This window comes from Mus caroli, chromosome 18, assembly GCF_900094665.2.
Source record: "Mus caroli chromosome 18, CAROLI_EIJ_v1.1, whole genome shotgun sequence".
In the NCBI taxonomy this organism is placed as follows: domain Eukaryota; kingdom Metazoa; phylum Chordata; class Mammalia; order Rodentia; family Muridae; genus Mus; species Mus caroli.
Genome location: NC_034587.1, coordinates 43874488 through 43890537, shown reverse-complemented (window position 1 = coordinate 43890537; position 16050 = coordinate 43874488). Strand labels below are relative to the sequence as shown.

At 40.7% G+C, this 16050-nt stretch overlaps 1 protein-coding gene across 1 annotated transcript in view; it reads right to left on the bottom strand.

Moving 5' to 3' along the window:
• Positions 1–648: 648 nt before the first annotated feature.
• Positions 649–16050, bottom strand: part of Lvrn (laeverin) — a 55843-nt gene continuing 40441 nt past the window's right edge. Inside the window, exons 15-20 of the mRNA XM_021150951.2 lie at positions 15162–15256; positions 12279–12386; positions 11319–11495; positions 11015–11152; positions 5405–5480; positions 649–990 (exon numbers count right to left, since the gene is read on the bottom strand). Of these exons, the coding sequence (XP_021006610.1) occupies positions 850–990; positions 5405–5480; positions 11015–11152; positions 11319–11495; positions 12279–12386; positions 15162–15256 (735 nt within the window). The 3' untranslated portion in view covers positions 649–849. The remainder of the gene's footprint in view (positions 991–5404; positions 5481–11014; positions 11153–11318; positions 11496–12278; positions 12387–15161; positions 15257–16050) is intronic.

Here is a 16050-nt window from a genome sequence, read left to right as displayed (position 1 = left end):
AGGATTTCTCCTTAGCCCAGAAGATGAGTCTGCAAAGGTTACTGCCCTTGACCTCAGGCACTCTGAAAGAGTGTCCCCTACAGGCAAGTACACAGAGTCTCCACACAGAGTCCCCGGGGCAGAGCTTTCATCCCCTCAAAGAGATCCTGAGGGCATTTTGCAGATTCGACAATCATTTGTCCTTTTGTGACAACATTTGACAGTAACAGCCAGGTAGGAGTCAATGGTGCAGGCACTGCAGGAGAGAGAAATGGGGGAGGGGGAGGCAGCCTGTCTGTCGGTCTATCTGTTTTGCTTTGTGGCATTTGAAAGTGTCGACTCCTTTTTCAGACTTGACTTAACTTGGCTTTCTTTGGTTGAGCTTCGTCCTAATCAATCTCCTTTATTTCTGGCTTCTGTGTCTTTACACTGCCTTAGGTTCCCACAGGTCTTTCATTTTAAACTATTAATAAAGCACAGAGTATTTCAGGTCTGGATTTCCCTCCAGATGGAGTGTGCTCCCCATGGATGCGACTGATCTCACGCTCACTGGCCTCCACTTCATCTGAATAAGTGATGCTCACTTAGGTCAATCTGGATTTGTTTGTTGATATTGTTTTTAAGAAAGCAGTTAAAATCATTTCAGTGGCTTTCTTGCTTGACGGGTAGCAAAAGTTTGCCCAGATACATGGCAATGTTGACAAGATCCTCAGCAAAGACGTGAAATCAGGAAGGACATGACTCTGAGTAGGAGATGGGACCGAAATAAAAGAAGCCGTGTGTGGCTTTTCCAGTCACTAAATATGGAAGCCAGAACGGTGAGTAAACAAGATTATGAGATGCAAGAAGCATCCTGCAAGAAGCCACAGATTATGTGTTTTTCCGAAGCCACTCAACCACCCTGGCAATTCTCTTCTTGTTTTGCAGATTCTTCGTCTTCATTGCCTGTAATTTGGCTTGAACCACAACCCTCTGGCGCTCCTCCAACACAGTATTGAAGAAGTGCTGCAACTAGGAGGACAGAGACAACTGATCAGTGCCACCAGACGTCTCACTGGCACAAATCAAAACAGAGTTCCCGGGAAATAGCCAAACCATTTTGCAAAGAGCATTGATGGTTCCTAGGAACAGCTGTGCAGACCTCCAGCATGTGTCCCTGGGGAGGCTGTGAGTGAGGCAGTGTGATTATGACCATACCTCCCCAGAAAGGTGACATGTCAGCCGGAAGGAGTGTCCATATAGTAAGAACTTGGCCTACTAACTTCCCTGTTTCCAAAGTACATGATAGCGCTCAACAAATAGTTACAAACTACGTAGAGGATATTGCAAAAGATTTGTGAACCGAGACTTAGTGAGACCCTTCTGAATTTCAAAGGGACTTGGAAGCTTCCAGAGTGCAATACTGATGCTACTTATATCTGTATAGATGTTATGCTTCATTTCTGAATGTTTGAGTCAAATGGGCACTGTCTATAGATGTCATGATCTTTTATTTATCAGAACAAATAAACAATTCAGTGAAGTTTCAGGATAGAAAATTAATATGCAAAAATCAGTACTGTTGGGCTAGAAAATTAGCTCATTTGGCAAAGTGCTTGCCTATGCAACCATGAGGATCTGAGGTAAATTCCCGCCTTAGAAGTGGGGCATGGTGGCATGCTGTAGATGTGATTCCAGGGGCTACGCTCCATCCCAAACAGGATGCCAAGTTTGGCAGTGTTGTCCACGTGGATCTGGGTTTAGAGTCACACATTCAGGAAGGAGTTATGGAATCTTCCTCCATGGTAAGGAGGGCCAGGGCGGTCAGGCAACGTGTGACAGGGCAGCCCTGGCATGAAGGCTCTGAGAAGTCAAGAGACACTTGTCGTGGATTGAGTTTATTGTTTGTATTATGTTAATTGGGTTCCCCAAAATTACATGAGAATCCTGCATGTAAGAAAGACACTGTGGGTCCCCGCCTCCAGTTGGTTCTAATGGGTAAGAAAAGTTGCCAGCAGCTAATGGCTGGGCAGGGAGACAGGGAGACAGGGAGACAGGGAGACGAGACAGGGAGACAGGAAGACAGGGAGACAGGGAGACAGGGAGACAGGGAGACAGGGAGACAGACAGGGAGACAGGGAAACAGGGAAACAGGGAGACAGACAGGGAGACAGAGAGGGAGACAGGGAGGCAGACAGGGAGGTAGACAGGGAGGTAGACAGGGAGACAGGGAGACAGACAGTCTTTTAGATTTCCTGGGCAATGGAGTTAAGGGAAGAAGAAAGTTTAGTACCGTCATGCTGGACAAGCAGGAGAATCAGGCTTGAGAGCTGCGGGAGAGAAAGCACACAATCATGAAAGAGCCAGGGAAGAGCAGTCTCAGGTCCCTTTGCCCCCTATTGGTTCTAAGGTAGTAAAGATGAAATATAGATTTTAGTAAGTAATAATTCAGGAGTATCGAAGGGGAGGTGCTAGCAACATGGAAGTTTGGGAGTAGCCCAGACATCATTGAGCTGGTTAAGACATATTAAATATACGGCTGTGTGTGTGTGTGTGTGTGTGTGTGTGTGTGTGTGTGTCTTTCATTTGAGAATACAGAGCATTGGGGCAGGTAGCGAGGAACTCGAGGTGTTGCCTCCAGGGAGATCAGAGCAGCTTAATCAACTACAGCTACAGACAAGGAGAGGCCATTGTGTGAAGCCATGGAAATGAAGCCTGGATTGTGTTGGAGATCCCAAGAGATTAGAGGTCTTAGAGCCAAGGAGACCTTCAGACATGGTGTGGAGCCAGCCCAAGAGAGAGAAGTGTATTACAGGCAGCAAAGGTGAAAGGACACAGCCACCTAACCCATTTGATGCTGAACATAGAGCTCTATGATTTGGAGTTTGCCCTGCTGGGTGACTGTTTTTCTTTGGCCCACTCTTTCCTCACTATGTCCCAACTCCTCTCTTTTGTAATGGTCCTGCATATTCTTTGCCATTATATGTTGGAAATCATGTAGTTTGCTTTTTGATTTTACAAGACATTACCACTAAGAGAATGCCTTGAATCCCAGAAGAGACTTTGTATGTTGGACTTTTAAACAGTGTTAAGACTGAAAGACAATAGGGACTTCTGAAGTTGGACTAGATGCATTTTATGTGATGATGTAATCACAAGCCTATGGGAAACAGGGAGTGGAGATGAAAATGGTCTTTATAGGCTCATAAGTTTGAATGCCTGGTCTCCAGTTGATGAAACTGTTCGGAAAGGATTAGGAGGTGTGGCCTTGCTGGAAGTGGGCTTTGAGATCTCAGCTACTGCCATGTCTTCCTGCCTGCTACCATGCTCCCTGCCATAATGATCCGGGTCTCTAACTCCCTAAAGTTGTAAGCAAGGCCCCAGCAAACTCTTCTGTAAGTAGCTTTGGTCATGATGTCTTATTAGAGCAACAGAAAAGTAACTAAGACAGAAGTGATTAAGGGAGTGGCTCTAGATGAAGATTTTAGTGTCTGGAACAGACTTTAGAATTCACCAACACCCACACTTATTGAAGACTCCCTTGGTAATATGGAGAACACTGAAAGCCCATTGTTTGAAACATTTGAGGGGCTTGCTGCAGGGTAAAAAATTTTTTAGTGACTATACATATAACTTTTAACTGTTTTTAGGAAAATAATAATACTGGCTGGTTGCTTCTAGCATCTCTGGATAAACTGACAAAGGGAAAAAATGGATTGTATGATAAAAATGAACCAACTTCTTGTATCTCAGGATACAGTGACAAAGGAAATAATGGACTCTGTGGTAAAATTAATCACTTTATAGCATCTACAGATACAGTAGCAAGAAAAGAACTCAGGTATACAATTGACTGGCTCCAGATGCACAGAAAAAGTCTAAAAATTTCCCAAGTATGCCCTGGAAAAGAATCGTCTCTCCAGTAGCCAGAGAGCTCAAGTTGCAGAAAAGCAAACCAAAGCTCTCAGTATAAGAATGCTTGAACAACAACAAAATTGAGACCCAACCTTGGAATTGATACCCAACCTTGGAGGGTATCAGCAGTTTAAGTAAAGGCATTGATTGGTAAGGGATAGGATCGTGTAACATGGGGTGGGATGTGTAAGGGGACCCTACTGAGGCTAAGGATATTGAACTTCAGATTCTGAAGGGCTTATCTCATCTGAGAAAGTGATCTCCCTATCCTTAGCAGAGGATGCCCCTCTACTCTCACCCCTGCAATATTGACCTTTTCCCTTTTGCCTGAGAAAATCCATCCTTCATTGTCTGCTCAACCAGGGTAATCTTCCCTGAAGAAGGTGCCAGGGCCCTCTAAACGTTGCCTCTATATCTATAATCAGACTTAAGGCTGAGCAGGCTTCCAGAGAGGACATAGGAAGCTTTGTCCATGAGATGGTGTACAAACTACTAAAGGGCTCTGTCATTATTGAACTAGATATCTATTCTGGCTGTGGATTTGCCTTTCCTGCACACACTGCTTCTGCCAAAACTGCCAGCCATGGATTTTACAGAATGCTTTATCTACCATTGAGGTATTCCACATGACGTGGCTTCTGACTGTAGAACTCATTTCACAGCCAGAAATGTGTGACGATGGGCCTGCATTCACAGAATCCATTAGTCTTACCATGTTCCCCATCATCCTGAAGCAGCTGGTCTAATAGAATGATGAAATGACCTTTTGGAGACACAGTTACAGCAGCAATTAAGTGACAGTAGTCAGGAAGGCTAGAGCAAGATGCTCCACACAGCAGCAGTGATTTGAAGCCACATCCAATATATGGTATGATTTCTCCCTTAGACACTATCCATAGATTCAGAAACCAAGGGGTGGAGAAGTGACTGGTTACGTTAGCTATCACCTTTACTGACCCACTAGGGATCTTTTTCGTTCCTTAAGTTCTGCTAGCCTAGAAGTTTTGGTTCCAGATGGAGGATCACTCCTGTCTGGGGAGACAACAAATATTCCAATGATCTAGAACCTCAGACTCCTCTTGGCCCTTGTTGGCTTTTGACGCCCTTAAGCCAACAAGCTAAGAAAGGAATAACAGTGTTAGGAGGGGTGATTGATCCAGACTGCTAACGGGAAACTGGATGCTTCTCTACAATGGAGGTAAAGAAGATTATGTCTGGAGTGAAAAAAATTCTCAACCTTCTCAATGCTGCGCCCCTTTAATTCAGTTCCTCATGTTATGATGAAACTTTTGTTGCTACTTCTTAACTGTAATTTTGCTACTGCACTGCCTTGCAATGTAAATATCTGATACACAGGACATCTGATATGCAACCTGGCTGCTTTAGAAAAACTCAACGGATATAATACCAATAGCACTAACAAAGCATAGGGAGATGATTCAGATAAGCATATGAATTTTAATCTTACCACGTCAAATTATATCAAGGGTGCTTACCAAATAGTCTACTTCACAACACTATCAGTGCTCACCTCTGTGATCTGCTGATCTGTACTGACGGTCCTCCCTAAGACAGGCACTAGAGCATCCAGCCAATCTGTTCCATACCTGCAAAGCAACAAGGTGCTGCTCAGTGAAAAAGGCTGGCGGAAGAAGCTGCATGCTTCTGCAGTAGATACATAGCTACATATGTAGCCTCGCTGATGTCTTCCTCACAAATCTAAGGGAAACCACATATGAACTTGTGTAGCTTTGCCTTTAAGTAGGATATCTGTTATGCAGAGAACTACTAACACTAAAGAAGTGTATATATATATATACAGTTTTGTGCAATAAAGTTTGCAGTTTAATCTAAATATTTAATCTAAATCTAAGTATTTCTTTATAGCAACAATTATAGGCATCTATTCTATGGGCAGTTAGAATTTATATACCATGTCACAAAGCAAAAAAAAAAAAAACTTTATAAGGATGTATATAAATAAATAAATGCGGTTCCTCAAGAAATAATAGTCAATATGGAATAGATTTCAAAATCCACTGACTAAAATGCTTTGCGGTGTCCTTAAAGTTATGTTTGTGTGTTTTCTGGCATGGGCATCTCTATATTCTGGCAGTCTCAAGATGTCTTGGTACCATGATTGCGTTAGCTCCATTTAGGAAACAAAAATTGTAAAGTGTTTCAAAGAAAGAACAGATACATACCGGTGCAAAGTACTGCTGTAGTAGGGGGAAGGGGGAAGGACTTTTGGATGCATTAAAAAAAAGAAAGAAAAATTGAAATAGGATTATTATAGTGACTTGAACAGAAATTGCTTTGGTAGCTAATACACATACTTCAAAACTCCTCCAGAGGAGGATAAAGACAGGAGAGAGAAGTGGAGAAATCAAATGTGGGTTTACTTCTTGCTAAAATTGCCATCCAAAGGAAGGGCTTTGATTTCTTTCCCTCGTGATATATGATGGCTGACTCTTGAGTTTAACCTTTCTGAATTCAAACCAACTGCATTTTTAGATTACAAGGGAAAACTTTAGGCCATATCAAACACAATAGCTGCCATTTCACAGAGGATGAAACCAAACCCTAAGTGTCAATTAGTAGACAGAAATCAGGCCAGGGTTGTTTCACTTGCAGTTTGAGATGACAGAAAACATTGTCTCTCATATCTCTCTTTCTCCTGGGACAACTGGTCTATATATATATATATATATACAAGAGGCTGTGCCTCTAAAATGCTAGGTAGCTGAAAGCTCTATGTTTCTTTCTTAGAAACTTTATATTGCTAAAATAACGAATGAGGTGATGAATTATAAACATTTTTGGAGCCGTACCTTTGAATCTAATTTGTCTTGAAGATTTGCGACATAATCATGCTCAATGCTGATTATACTTTCAATAAGCCATAGATATTCTGATATCTAAAGATCTAAATGTGCATTCCTATGTCATTTAAGCGAACATGTTTTCATCCTGAATTTGAACTTCAGCTTTCAACAATTCATAATTGCACTGTTTATTCAGACAAAACCATTAGCAAAATTGAATAAGACTTCCAATATAAATTAAACAATAAAAATAAATGTATTCAATTTGTAAAACACATTTAGTTGAGTATAAAATACTCTTTGTAGTAGAATATGCCAAAGAAGTAAACTAATACAATTTACCATAAATATAGCATCTTCTATGAATTTGGTGTTCTCTAGAATAAAATATAAAAGTAATGAGCCCAGGCATGAACAGTTAGTGCACTTACAATCCTACAAACTTCATGGAGATAATGAGACTCACTTAGAAGTTTTTGTTTTTATTTTTGCTTTTTAAAGGAATTCTTTATATGTTTTATTTAATGTGCTTATATGGGTTAGCTAAATCAAATTGTAAGACAATCAACTCTTTAGAGAGTAGGATTTAAGTCTTACTAGGAAGTCGCCAACACTTTCCTGTTCTCTAAAGGCAAGAAAGATTCTTATGAGGAGCAAAACTGACACATGCCGGCCCCTTACATTAAAAGCAATCTTTCTTATCACTAAGGCCCTCGAGGTAGGAGACAGAGCCAAAGCAGGAAAAAAAATGTACAAGAACTAGAAAAATACCACTCTATGCCTTTACCTTGCATCTGTTTTTTTCTTACAATTTAGCATCTCTACAACACATGTGCCACAATGACCAAACCAACCGTTCCTTAATTTTGAAGTGAGAAATCTGTTCAGCTAGAAGCAAGCCCTCAAGCTCTACTATCCAGTCTAGCGGCTTCCACTGGCTAACGAGGTGCCCACATGAGTCAGGCATCACAGAGAGACAAGCGTGCTCTCCACTGCCCGGGTGACACCGTGTATTGATTTCTGTATATAATTTTAGAGTGAGTTGTTTAATGCAGTTTTGAAGTTTGAATTTTTCCCTTCACTTTGCATGAGTCAGCAAATTAATGAAGGGTCTATCTAGTTTCGATCCATCAGTGTTGCCTGCTGACTTCTGTATCCTGATGAAGGTATTCTTTAGCCGGGCTGTCCAAATGTGGCAGCCTCTAGTCACATGGGACACTTCAAATAAGGATAATAGAATTGACAAACTGAATTTTAATTTTTGAAAACGTCAATGAGTGGAAATGTAACTATCTACATGTTAGCTAGTGGCTAGCAGATTGAGCAAGGATAAGTGGTTTTGGTTTTGCTTGTTTGTCTGTTTGTCAGGGTCTTACATTGTAGCCCACACTGACTTGAAATTCATTATGTAGCTCAGGATTGCTGTGAAGTCATGGCAATCCTCCTGCTTCAACCTACTAAGTGCTAGGATCACAACATTGAGATAACACACTCAATTTCACTGTATATAATTTTAAAGACAGTATCAACTGGGCCCATGCTAAACTTTGTTTGAGTCATTTGAGTAACCAGTAAAAGGTAGAGACTTTCTATCTTATACCAGTCTTCAAGGGGCAGCTGTGCTTTGGAGGTTTCATGCTTATTAGCCACTCTGCCAAATTTCAGAGGCAAGCTCATTTGTCTGTGTGGATTGTACTAGGGGTGATATATATTCGTTTATATGTATATAAATACATATATATGTATGCATGTATGTATATGTGGTACATACATATATGTATGTGTGTTCATATTAGGAATTCATTAGGAATAGATACTATATATAATATTATATATCATATTATATAACATATTATATGTCAAATTATATATAACCAAGAGTTAGAGAACCTTAAACAAAAGATAAAAACAATGTTTTCATAATGTGAATATAATATGTATGTTTCTATGATGAGCTAAAGAAATGAAGCAGTATAAATGAGCTTTCATCTATATAGTTTTAAATTTTCTAGTGCAAACAAACCTCATACCGTTTTCATGTTCTAAAGGTGCTCAATAAGTGTTTACAAAACATCAATTACTTTGTTCTACGAGATATTCATGTACATCTATGGTCATTAGCATTTATATTCTGGCCATCTTGGCATGGTAGGCACATGGCTGTAATCCTAGTACTTTAGAAGTTAAATGTGAGGTTGAAGAACTTCAGGTTTTCCTCAGCTACATGGTATATTCAAGGGCTTGGGCTATATAAGACCCTGTTTCAAAATCAGATAAAAAAATTGTAGAAGAATATGAATTTATTCTGAAGGAAGAAACTTCTTTGCAAAACTTCAGGTGCTTCAAGCTGGCAAGATGGCTCAGCAGGTAAGATCACTGACTGCTCTTCTGAAGGTCCTGAGTTCAAATCCCAACAACCACATGGTAGCTCACAACCACCCGTAGAGATCTGACTCCCTCTTCTGGTGTGTCTGAAGTCAGCTACAGTGTACTTTTGTATAATAATAAATAAATCTTTGGGCCGGAGCAAGCAGGACCAACCAGAGCGAGCAGAGGTCCTAAAAATTCAATTCCTAACAACCATATGAAGGCTCACAACCATCTCACATACATTTAAAAAAAATGATAATTAAAAAAAAAAACTTCAGGTGCTTCAACCTTATCCATGTTTTATCTGCTAAATGTATAGTGTCTAGGCAGATGCATTATTAATATTAATTCTTATCTTTTAAAAATATATGGTTATATAATGTTCTAGAAGGAGCAACCATCAAAGACATGCTCTCTGACTTTTGCATGCTAAATATATATTTTTGCTGACTAGAAGACCTAGGAAGGAAGATCTAACCCTAAAGGGTAAAAAATATAAAAATTCAACAATACAGAATCCAGATAAATAAAAGCAATATGACCACCATTAGTAACATGTGTTATATTCAGGCTAATGATGTAATATTGTTTGTTGCAGAGCATTTGATCACATTGGGAACCCCAAGATGTGAGCTGGAAAAAGCTTGCTGTGGTGTGGCTCAGCCTTAGCATGTACCTTTAACCGAAGTGCCTTCTGTTCATTGGAAACAAGTAGATGTGGTGTGGCTCAGCCCTAGTGCACACCTTCCATCCAAGAGCTAAATAAAGTCAGCCCTCGGCCAAGTAACCACCTGATGCGGAATGAACGTAAGGAAACAGAAAGGGGAGTCTTCGAGCTGAAGCGTATTTAAGACAGAGTGGAGGAGGAGAAGGAGAGGAGCGTTCCCTTCTGGGAAGTCAGTGGAGTAAGAAAGTCAGCTGGGTGCGTTCTCTGCCTCTCTGAGCTCTGGTTTTCACCCTAGCATCTGGCTCCTGAGTTTTCATTGGTAAAATCAAATGGTTGAATTTTTTTGTTTTGTTTTGTTTTTAAAACAAGTATTTCTTGAAGCCATGGTGCTAGGCATCATGAACTACATGAATGGGTGGGGTTATCATCATACCAAAAGTATGACTTACTCAATTTAATGTTCCTTAAGATTTCTTGTCGGGCATGGTGGCGCATGCCTTTAATCCCAGCACTCGGGAGGCAGAGGCAGGCGGATTTCTGAGTTTGAGACCAGCCTGGTCTACAGAGTGAGTTCCAGGACAGCCAGGGCTATACAGAGAAACCCTGTCTCAAAAAACAAAAACAAAAACAAACAAGACTCCTTGATGGATATAGTGGGGAAACTGAGATAAATAAACGTACATGCAGTCCATTTTCATACAGGAAGCCAAAATTAAGGATAAGTGGTCTTCAATGCTTTCTACTTGGTGGTGAGACAATATGGGGAAAAGGTCATCACATTTTCAGTGCGTGAAAGAACTTTTCTGACATAGTCAGGCTGAAGGTGAACGTTTCCATAATCAGTGTCCTGGGGTACTAGGAACAGTGGCAATAGGCTATAATGTTTGGGGTGTCTACTGGAGCCCACTGACCAACACTTTGGAAAGAGAAAACCTATGCCCAGCACCGAGCTCTTTACTTGAGAGGCTATGGTGTCTGGAAGGAGCACTGCCTCCCCTCTATAGAAAGGTCTACATGCATGCACCATATCAGCAGCATGACGTGGGCTCAGTGAGTTCAAAAAGAAAAAGAACCCATGACATTGAGAGGGACTCGTCAGGGTGTGTGTGAGAGAAGAATAGCGAGGGAGGGAGTGGCAGAGGGGCTAGATCAAGGCATATCATACACGTATGTGTAATTATCAAACCATAAAACTATCCAAATTATATTCTCTGGTCAAAATAGGAAATAAAAGCAATTAGTGAGTTAAATGAAAGTGAGGGCCTGGGTTCCTTCTTACCTTTCAGTCACAGCTACCCAGTTGTCCATTAGAAAGTCCTTTGCAATGTACCGGCCAACCTCAGATGTTGCTACAACAACTATTATATTTGTTTCACTAAAATTGGAGGGAACCGCAGTGATGGCATACTCCATAAATCTACAAGAGTCCAGTTGTAAGATGTGAATAAGCTTTATGAAAAGTTAAATTTTAAAATGGTTCTAAGTATTCGTACAAATAACGTGTGTTTCTTTCTCTCTCTCTTCTTTTTGATACGGATTGTGTTTCTCCAGCAAAAATGCGCAAGGTAAGTTGATCATCTCACCTGTTAAGTATCCACGGGTCTTTACTGCAGCTCATTGCGTGAACAAGACGGCGGCGGCGGCTCTCGTCCTCTTCCTCGGTCGTATTGATGTAAAGATTAAACAAAAAGTTCCAGTCCTTATCACTCCCCAGAGCAATGGCACTGCAGAGGACCGCGTTTTCAATCTGAGGAGGGATTCTGAAAGGCATAAGAGGAGAAGGGGTTCCCCTATGGTAGCTCAGAAACATAGTTAGCCAAGAAGTCATACTCGGAAGCATAAATCTAGTAACATCACCTATAAAGAGCTATAAAGACCAAAGGTGGGGGTGTAAAGAAGCAAGCGAGGGAGCTGTCATTAGCTTTATGATAAGACTCGTCCATTTAGCCGAGTGGCTGAGTTTTCACGAAAGGAATTTATAAACATCATAGCGTACATACGTCAGTAAGGTAGTTTGGTGTCGGGTCTCTATCACATTTCCTTAGAGTCCGTCTGAGGTGGTAAATGAAAGGCAATGAGGTCCCAAACACCAAAGTCTCAGCAGTTAATGAGACTGAAAACTCAGATGGGGGGTGGGAGGTTCCCCCCACCCCCGCTTGAACATTCTTGCTGGAGAAACATAGTCCATATCGAAAAGGCGAGAGACAAACATACCTACATATTCATAGATTATAACATTAACAAGCAATCCTAGAGAGCAGTCTACCGAGATTTGAAACAAGCATAGACCATGCAATCTGGAAGCGCTTCGTGAGAAAACAGAGCAGCAGCCAAAGGCTGTGATCTCAGTGAGTTCTAATCTCCTGTCACGCCCACAACTGACTTAGATAATAGTTTTCCTGGAACGGGGGTCTGAAAAGGAATGGAGGAGCTCAACGGAGGGAGAGCAGAAATGGTCCCTCTCAACTCTAAGAACACCACCAGAGGAGAGAAACCGTGGGCGCTGACACAGCTGGGCACCGGAAGTACAAGGAAGCCCTTACGCTGTCTCTGGATGAGCCGTCCATTTTCTGAAGAGCTCTCTGGACAGCTGGAGACAGTCTTCAAGACCCAACCAACAGGCAGTTTCAAAAATCCTTTCCAGGGAAAATCTTGAAGGAAAAGAAAAGTCAAACCGGAGTGGTTAACTTTGAATTATCGTCTTCATTTTTTTTTTCTGCTTCTAAGAATATGGTTCACAAAACAATGAGAATTTTCAAACATCTCCTGGTGCTATCAGGTTTCGTTTTAAAAATAGCTTTTATGATGACAAACATATTAAAGGTCCAGAAAAACATTTTTAGAGAGGTCTGTGGGCACCAGCAAGTTCCTAACAAATAGTATTTTTTACAAAATTAGAAATAAATTTTTCCCATCATTCAACACCCCTAAAGATGCATGAGTGTGCACATATGATACATCTGTTGTCAATTTACTTTCTCCCTCTTGTACAAAAATTCTGTTATGGATTAGAAATATCTGTGGTGTGTCTGATCTAATACTGAAAAATAGGATGCTTTCTCTATTTAAGAAAAGATGTTCTCCCCCCTATTCAATTTGCTTTCCCTTGCTAAGCATCCGAACCTTCCTTGACTCCTGTCAATCACTGTGCGTGTCCAAAGAAAGGCAGAAGTATTCATTTCTTTTTATAGCTAAGCAAGAGTCTGCATTACTGTTCAAAACAAGTTCAAAGAAAGGCTCTGAACAACAATGAACCCAAAGATGCCACGCTTTGTTGTGTGTCTTGCTAAAGTCATCAAGTTTGGGGTCTGGGCGAAGGAAGCCAGACTGATTTTCAAGTTATTAGAAAATACAAAAGCCAAGGCTCTTCTGTTCCACCCTCTAGTTTCAGTGCAGCATGGCCTGGACTTGGTGATGAGGCTACTTGGGATGTGTGTGGGTGGAGGTCCCCTGACAGATCCTCTAAGAAATTTGTTTATGAGTTCACTCCCTCTCTTTACCCAACTCTAACTTAGACTAGCTGCAAAAAGATGGGATTCTCTGAAATTCTGCCTGTCCCAGGAGTTGCTGAAGGAGAAACACTGGCCCAGGATGCTACAAAATGAAAGCTTTTCAGCTCTACTTTAGGAGAGCCTAGAGTGTGTTTGGTTAACACGTACGCTACCTCATTGAGGGCATTTGTGCCTTCCTGTCCAACCACACAATCTGTGCCTGACACACTGTCTCTTGTTTTGTTTTGTTTTGTTTTGTTTTGTTTGAGACAGGGTTTCTCTGTGTAGCCTTGGCTGTCCTGGAACTCACTCTGTAGACCAGGCTGGCCTTGAACTCAGAAATTTCTCCTGCCTCTGCCTCCCAAATGCTGGGATCAAAGGTGTGCGCCACCACGCCTGGCTGACACACTGTCTCTTAACTTACCAATCCAGTTCTAGATAGACTTCGAGTTGTAGACCATGTGACTAATTTCTACTGCCTCAGCAGGATACTACTGAGTAAGAATGATCATATTTGTGTGTATTTTTATTTCTTGTGTGGTCTGGTTAGTTGAAGTTTGATGTTTCTAGAAGTTGTACCTATAGATGTTGGCTACCACCAACCTCCAAATCTAGACTTCCAACATTACATACACAATAGAACAGAGGTACCACAGCCTCGTGTTTCCTTCCGGCTCCTTCCTAAGCCATCATGAAGAAGTACTTGCTCTCCATAGGATAGTCATTTACAGTAATTAAGCATGATGATATATAAGTGACTAATCAGTATTATTGTCAGCCTAGTTCATATTTGCATCATGGTACAATTCTTGCTAACAATAAATAGAGAAATGTTAGGTAGCCAGTTAGAAACGAGTAGACTGAAAGGCCCTGGAGGATGGACTTCCTCCCTTAATGAGCTGTAAGCCCTCATCCTCTGTGTCCCTGGTAACACATTAATTTTGTACTGATGGATGAAGGAAGCAGAAGTATTATAGTTGTCCCTCTGTAAGATTTAAGATATTATATTGTATAAAATGGAGAAAGGTAGAGGTAATAGGGCTTTGTTGATGCCCATCTGTTAAGAAGGTTGTTTCTTCCTGGTTAAAAAAAGTATATTTTTATAGATTTTTTTCTTTGATTCTTTTTAATCTGCTCTGATATATGAGTTTTAGCCAAAAAAATGGGATAAGAGTTGTGTCTCTGGCCCTCTGTAGAGATGTGACCTTATGAATGGCAAGAAAAATTCTTATCCAGCAGGAGGCTTTTTGGTAAAGAGGAAAAACACGTCATTAGCTTTTCCCTTGCGATTAGCAGTAATCCACTGTGATACTCAGTAATGCTGGTCATAAGGAAGTGACCCCTCAGATACGGCATCTGCTTTACCGACTCTGGAAAACAGTATACAACACACTCTAAAATGTAGGTTTGCACATTGTCTACCCTGAAGGCTGTTCCACTTTACTTTGCAAGAAACTCTGTCTCTACACTAAGTCCCATGTGTCACTTCTGAATTCTTTCAACAGAAAATACAAAGACTGAGACACTGAGAAGTAAAATTTTGCTGGAGCAAAATTCCAAAGGCAAGTCAGCTTTCCACCTGTCGGTTTCCCGTGACCTTTGGTTTGCTGGTGTAGAGTAAATCTCCTAGGTACGACCTTATACCCATAACAGGATACGCTTAAAATTTCAATCAGCCATTTAACTCTTGAAAATACAGAGTTTAAGCTTATATGTGCACACACATGTGTACTGCAGGTCAACTAATATTGCAAGCTATTGCTTCCTCTAAGGACACACATAGTTTACCAGGTCTGGAATTATTCTAAATTAGCACAGAACTCTCAGTAGTAGGTACTAAGATTTTAGTTATTAAAAAAAAGATTCTCTTTCACAAATATGGAAGTCAATCTACTGAGCCATTTTATTCAGTTATGACTACTTAAAAATACTTACAGAGATAAATAATTGTCTTGTAATGATGCCACATTTTCTCGAATTATAGCTGAATAAGTATTCCATATTGAGTTAAATCTCTTTAGTAAATACTTCTACAAACCACAAAGAAAAGTTACTATTATTTCTGGCACACAACACTGAATCCCAGTGTATTAGTATTTATCTGAAAGATATTAATAGAAATAAGACAGACGGACACTTTTTCAGACATGGTCTTTGTTACTAAATATACTTATTTTTAAACTTCACCAGGGCTAGTGCCTCACACATAAAACCACATGAAGCAGTTTGTAACTAGACCAGTCAAGTGTAAATGTGAGGGAAGTATACTGCCTGCAAACATTAGCAATTACTGTTATCTGTGACCAGTCCAAATGTATCAGCTGGGAAATATGAGGCTACAAAAGTCAGGCATTCATTAGCTTTACTCAGAACCAACTAGATGCTATTGACCCACTGAAACTCTCTAGTCAGTAGAACTGTCAGTTTGTACAGACTTGGCCAAAACTAATCTCCAGAGGGTCCTCCTGTAGGTCAGCCTTCCAACATCCACTTACGTTTTTAACATTACTTTGGATACGAGGAAAAAAGAGGACCTGGACTCTGAGGTGTTTACAACATCACCCTCAGAAACTCACTTGCAATCATCACTCAGGATTTGCTTGTGGGCCTTGACTGTCCAAAGGGCTGATCTTACTCTGACATCTTTCTTCCAAGTCCTATTCAGATCTACTGATGGGAACCTCCCCTCTTATGCTCCCTCATTGATGATGACATGTCACTGTGTCATAAATGCTAATTTCCACCTTTATTTTCTTAACAACCATAGCCACTTTGAAATATATATATATTGGACACATATTTCTCAGGTTGAAATTGCTGATCT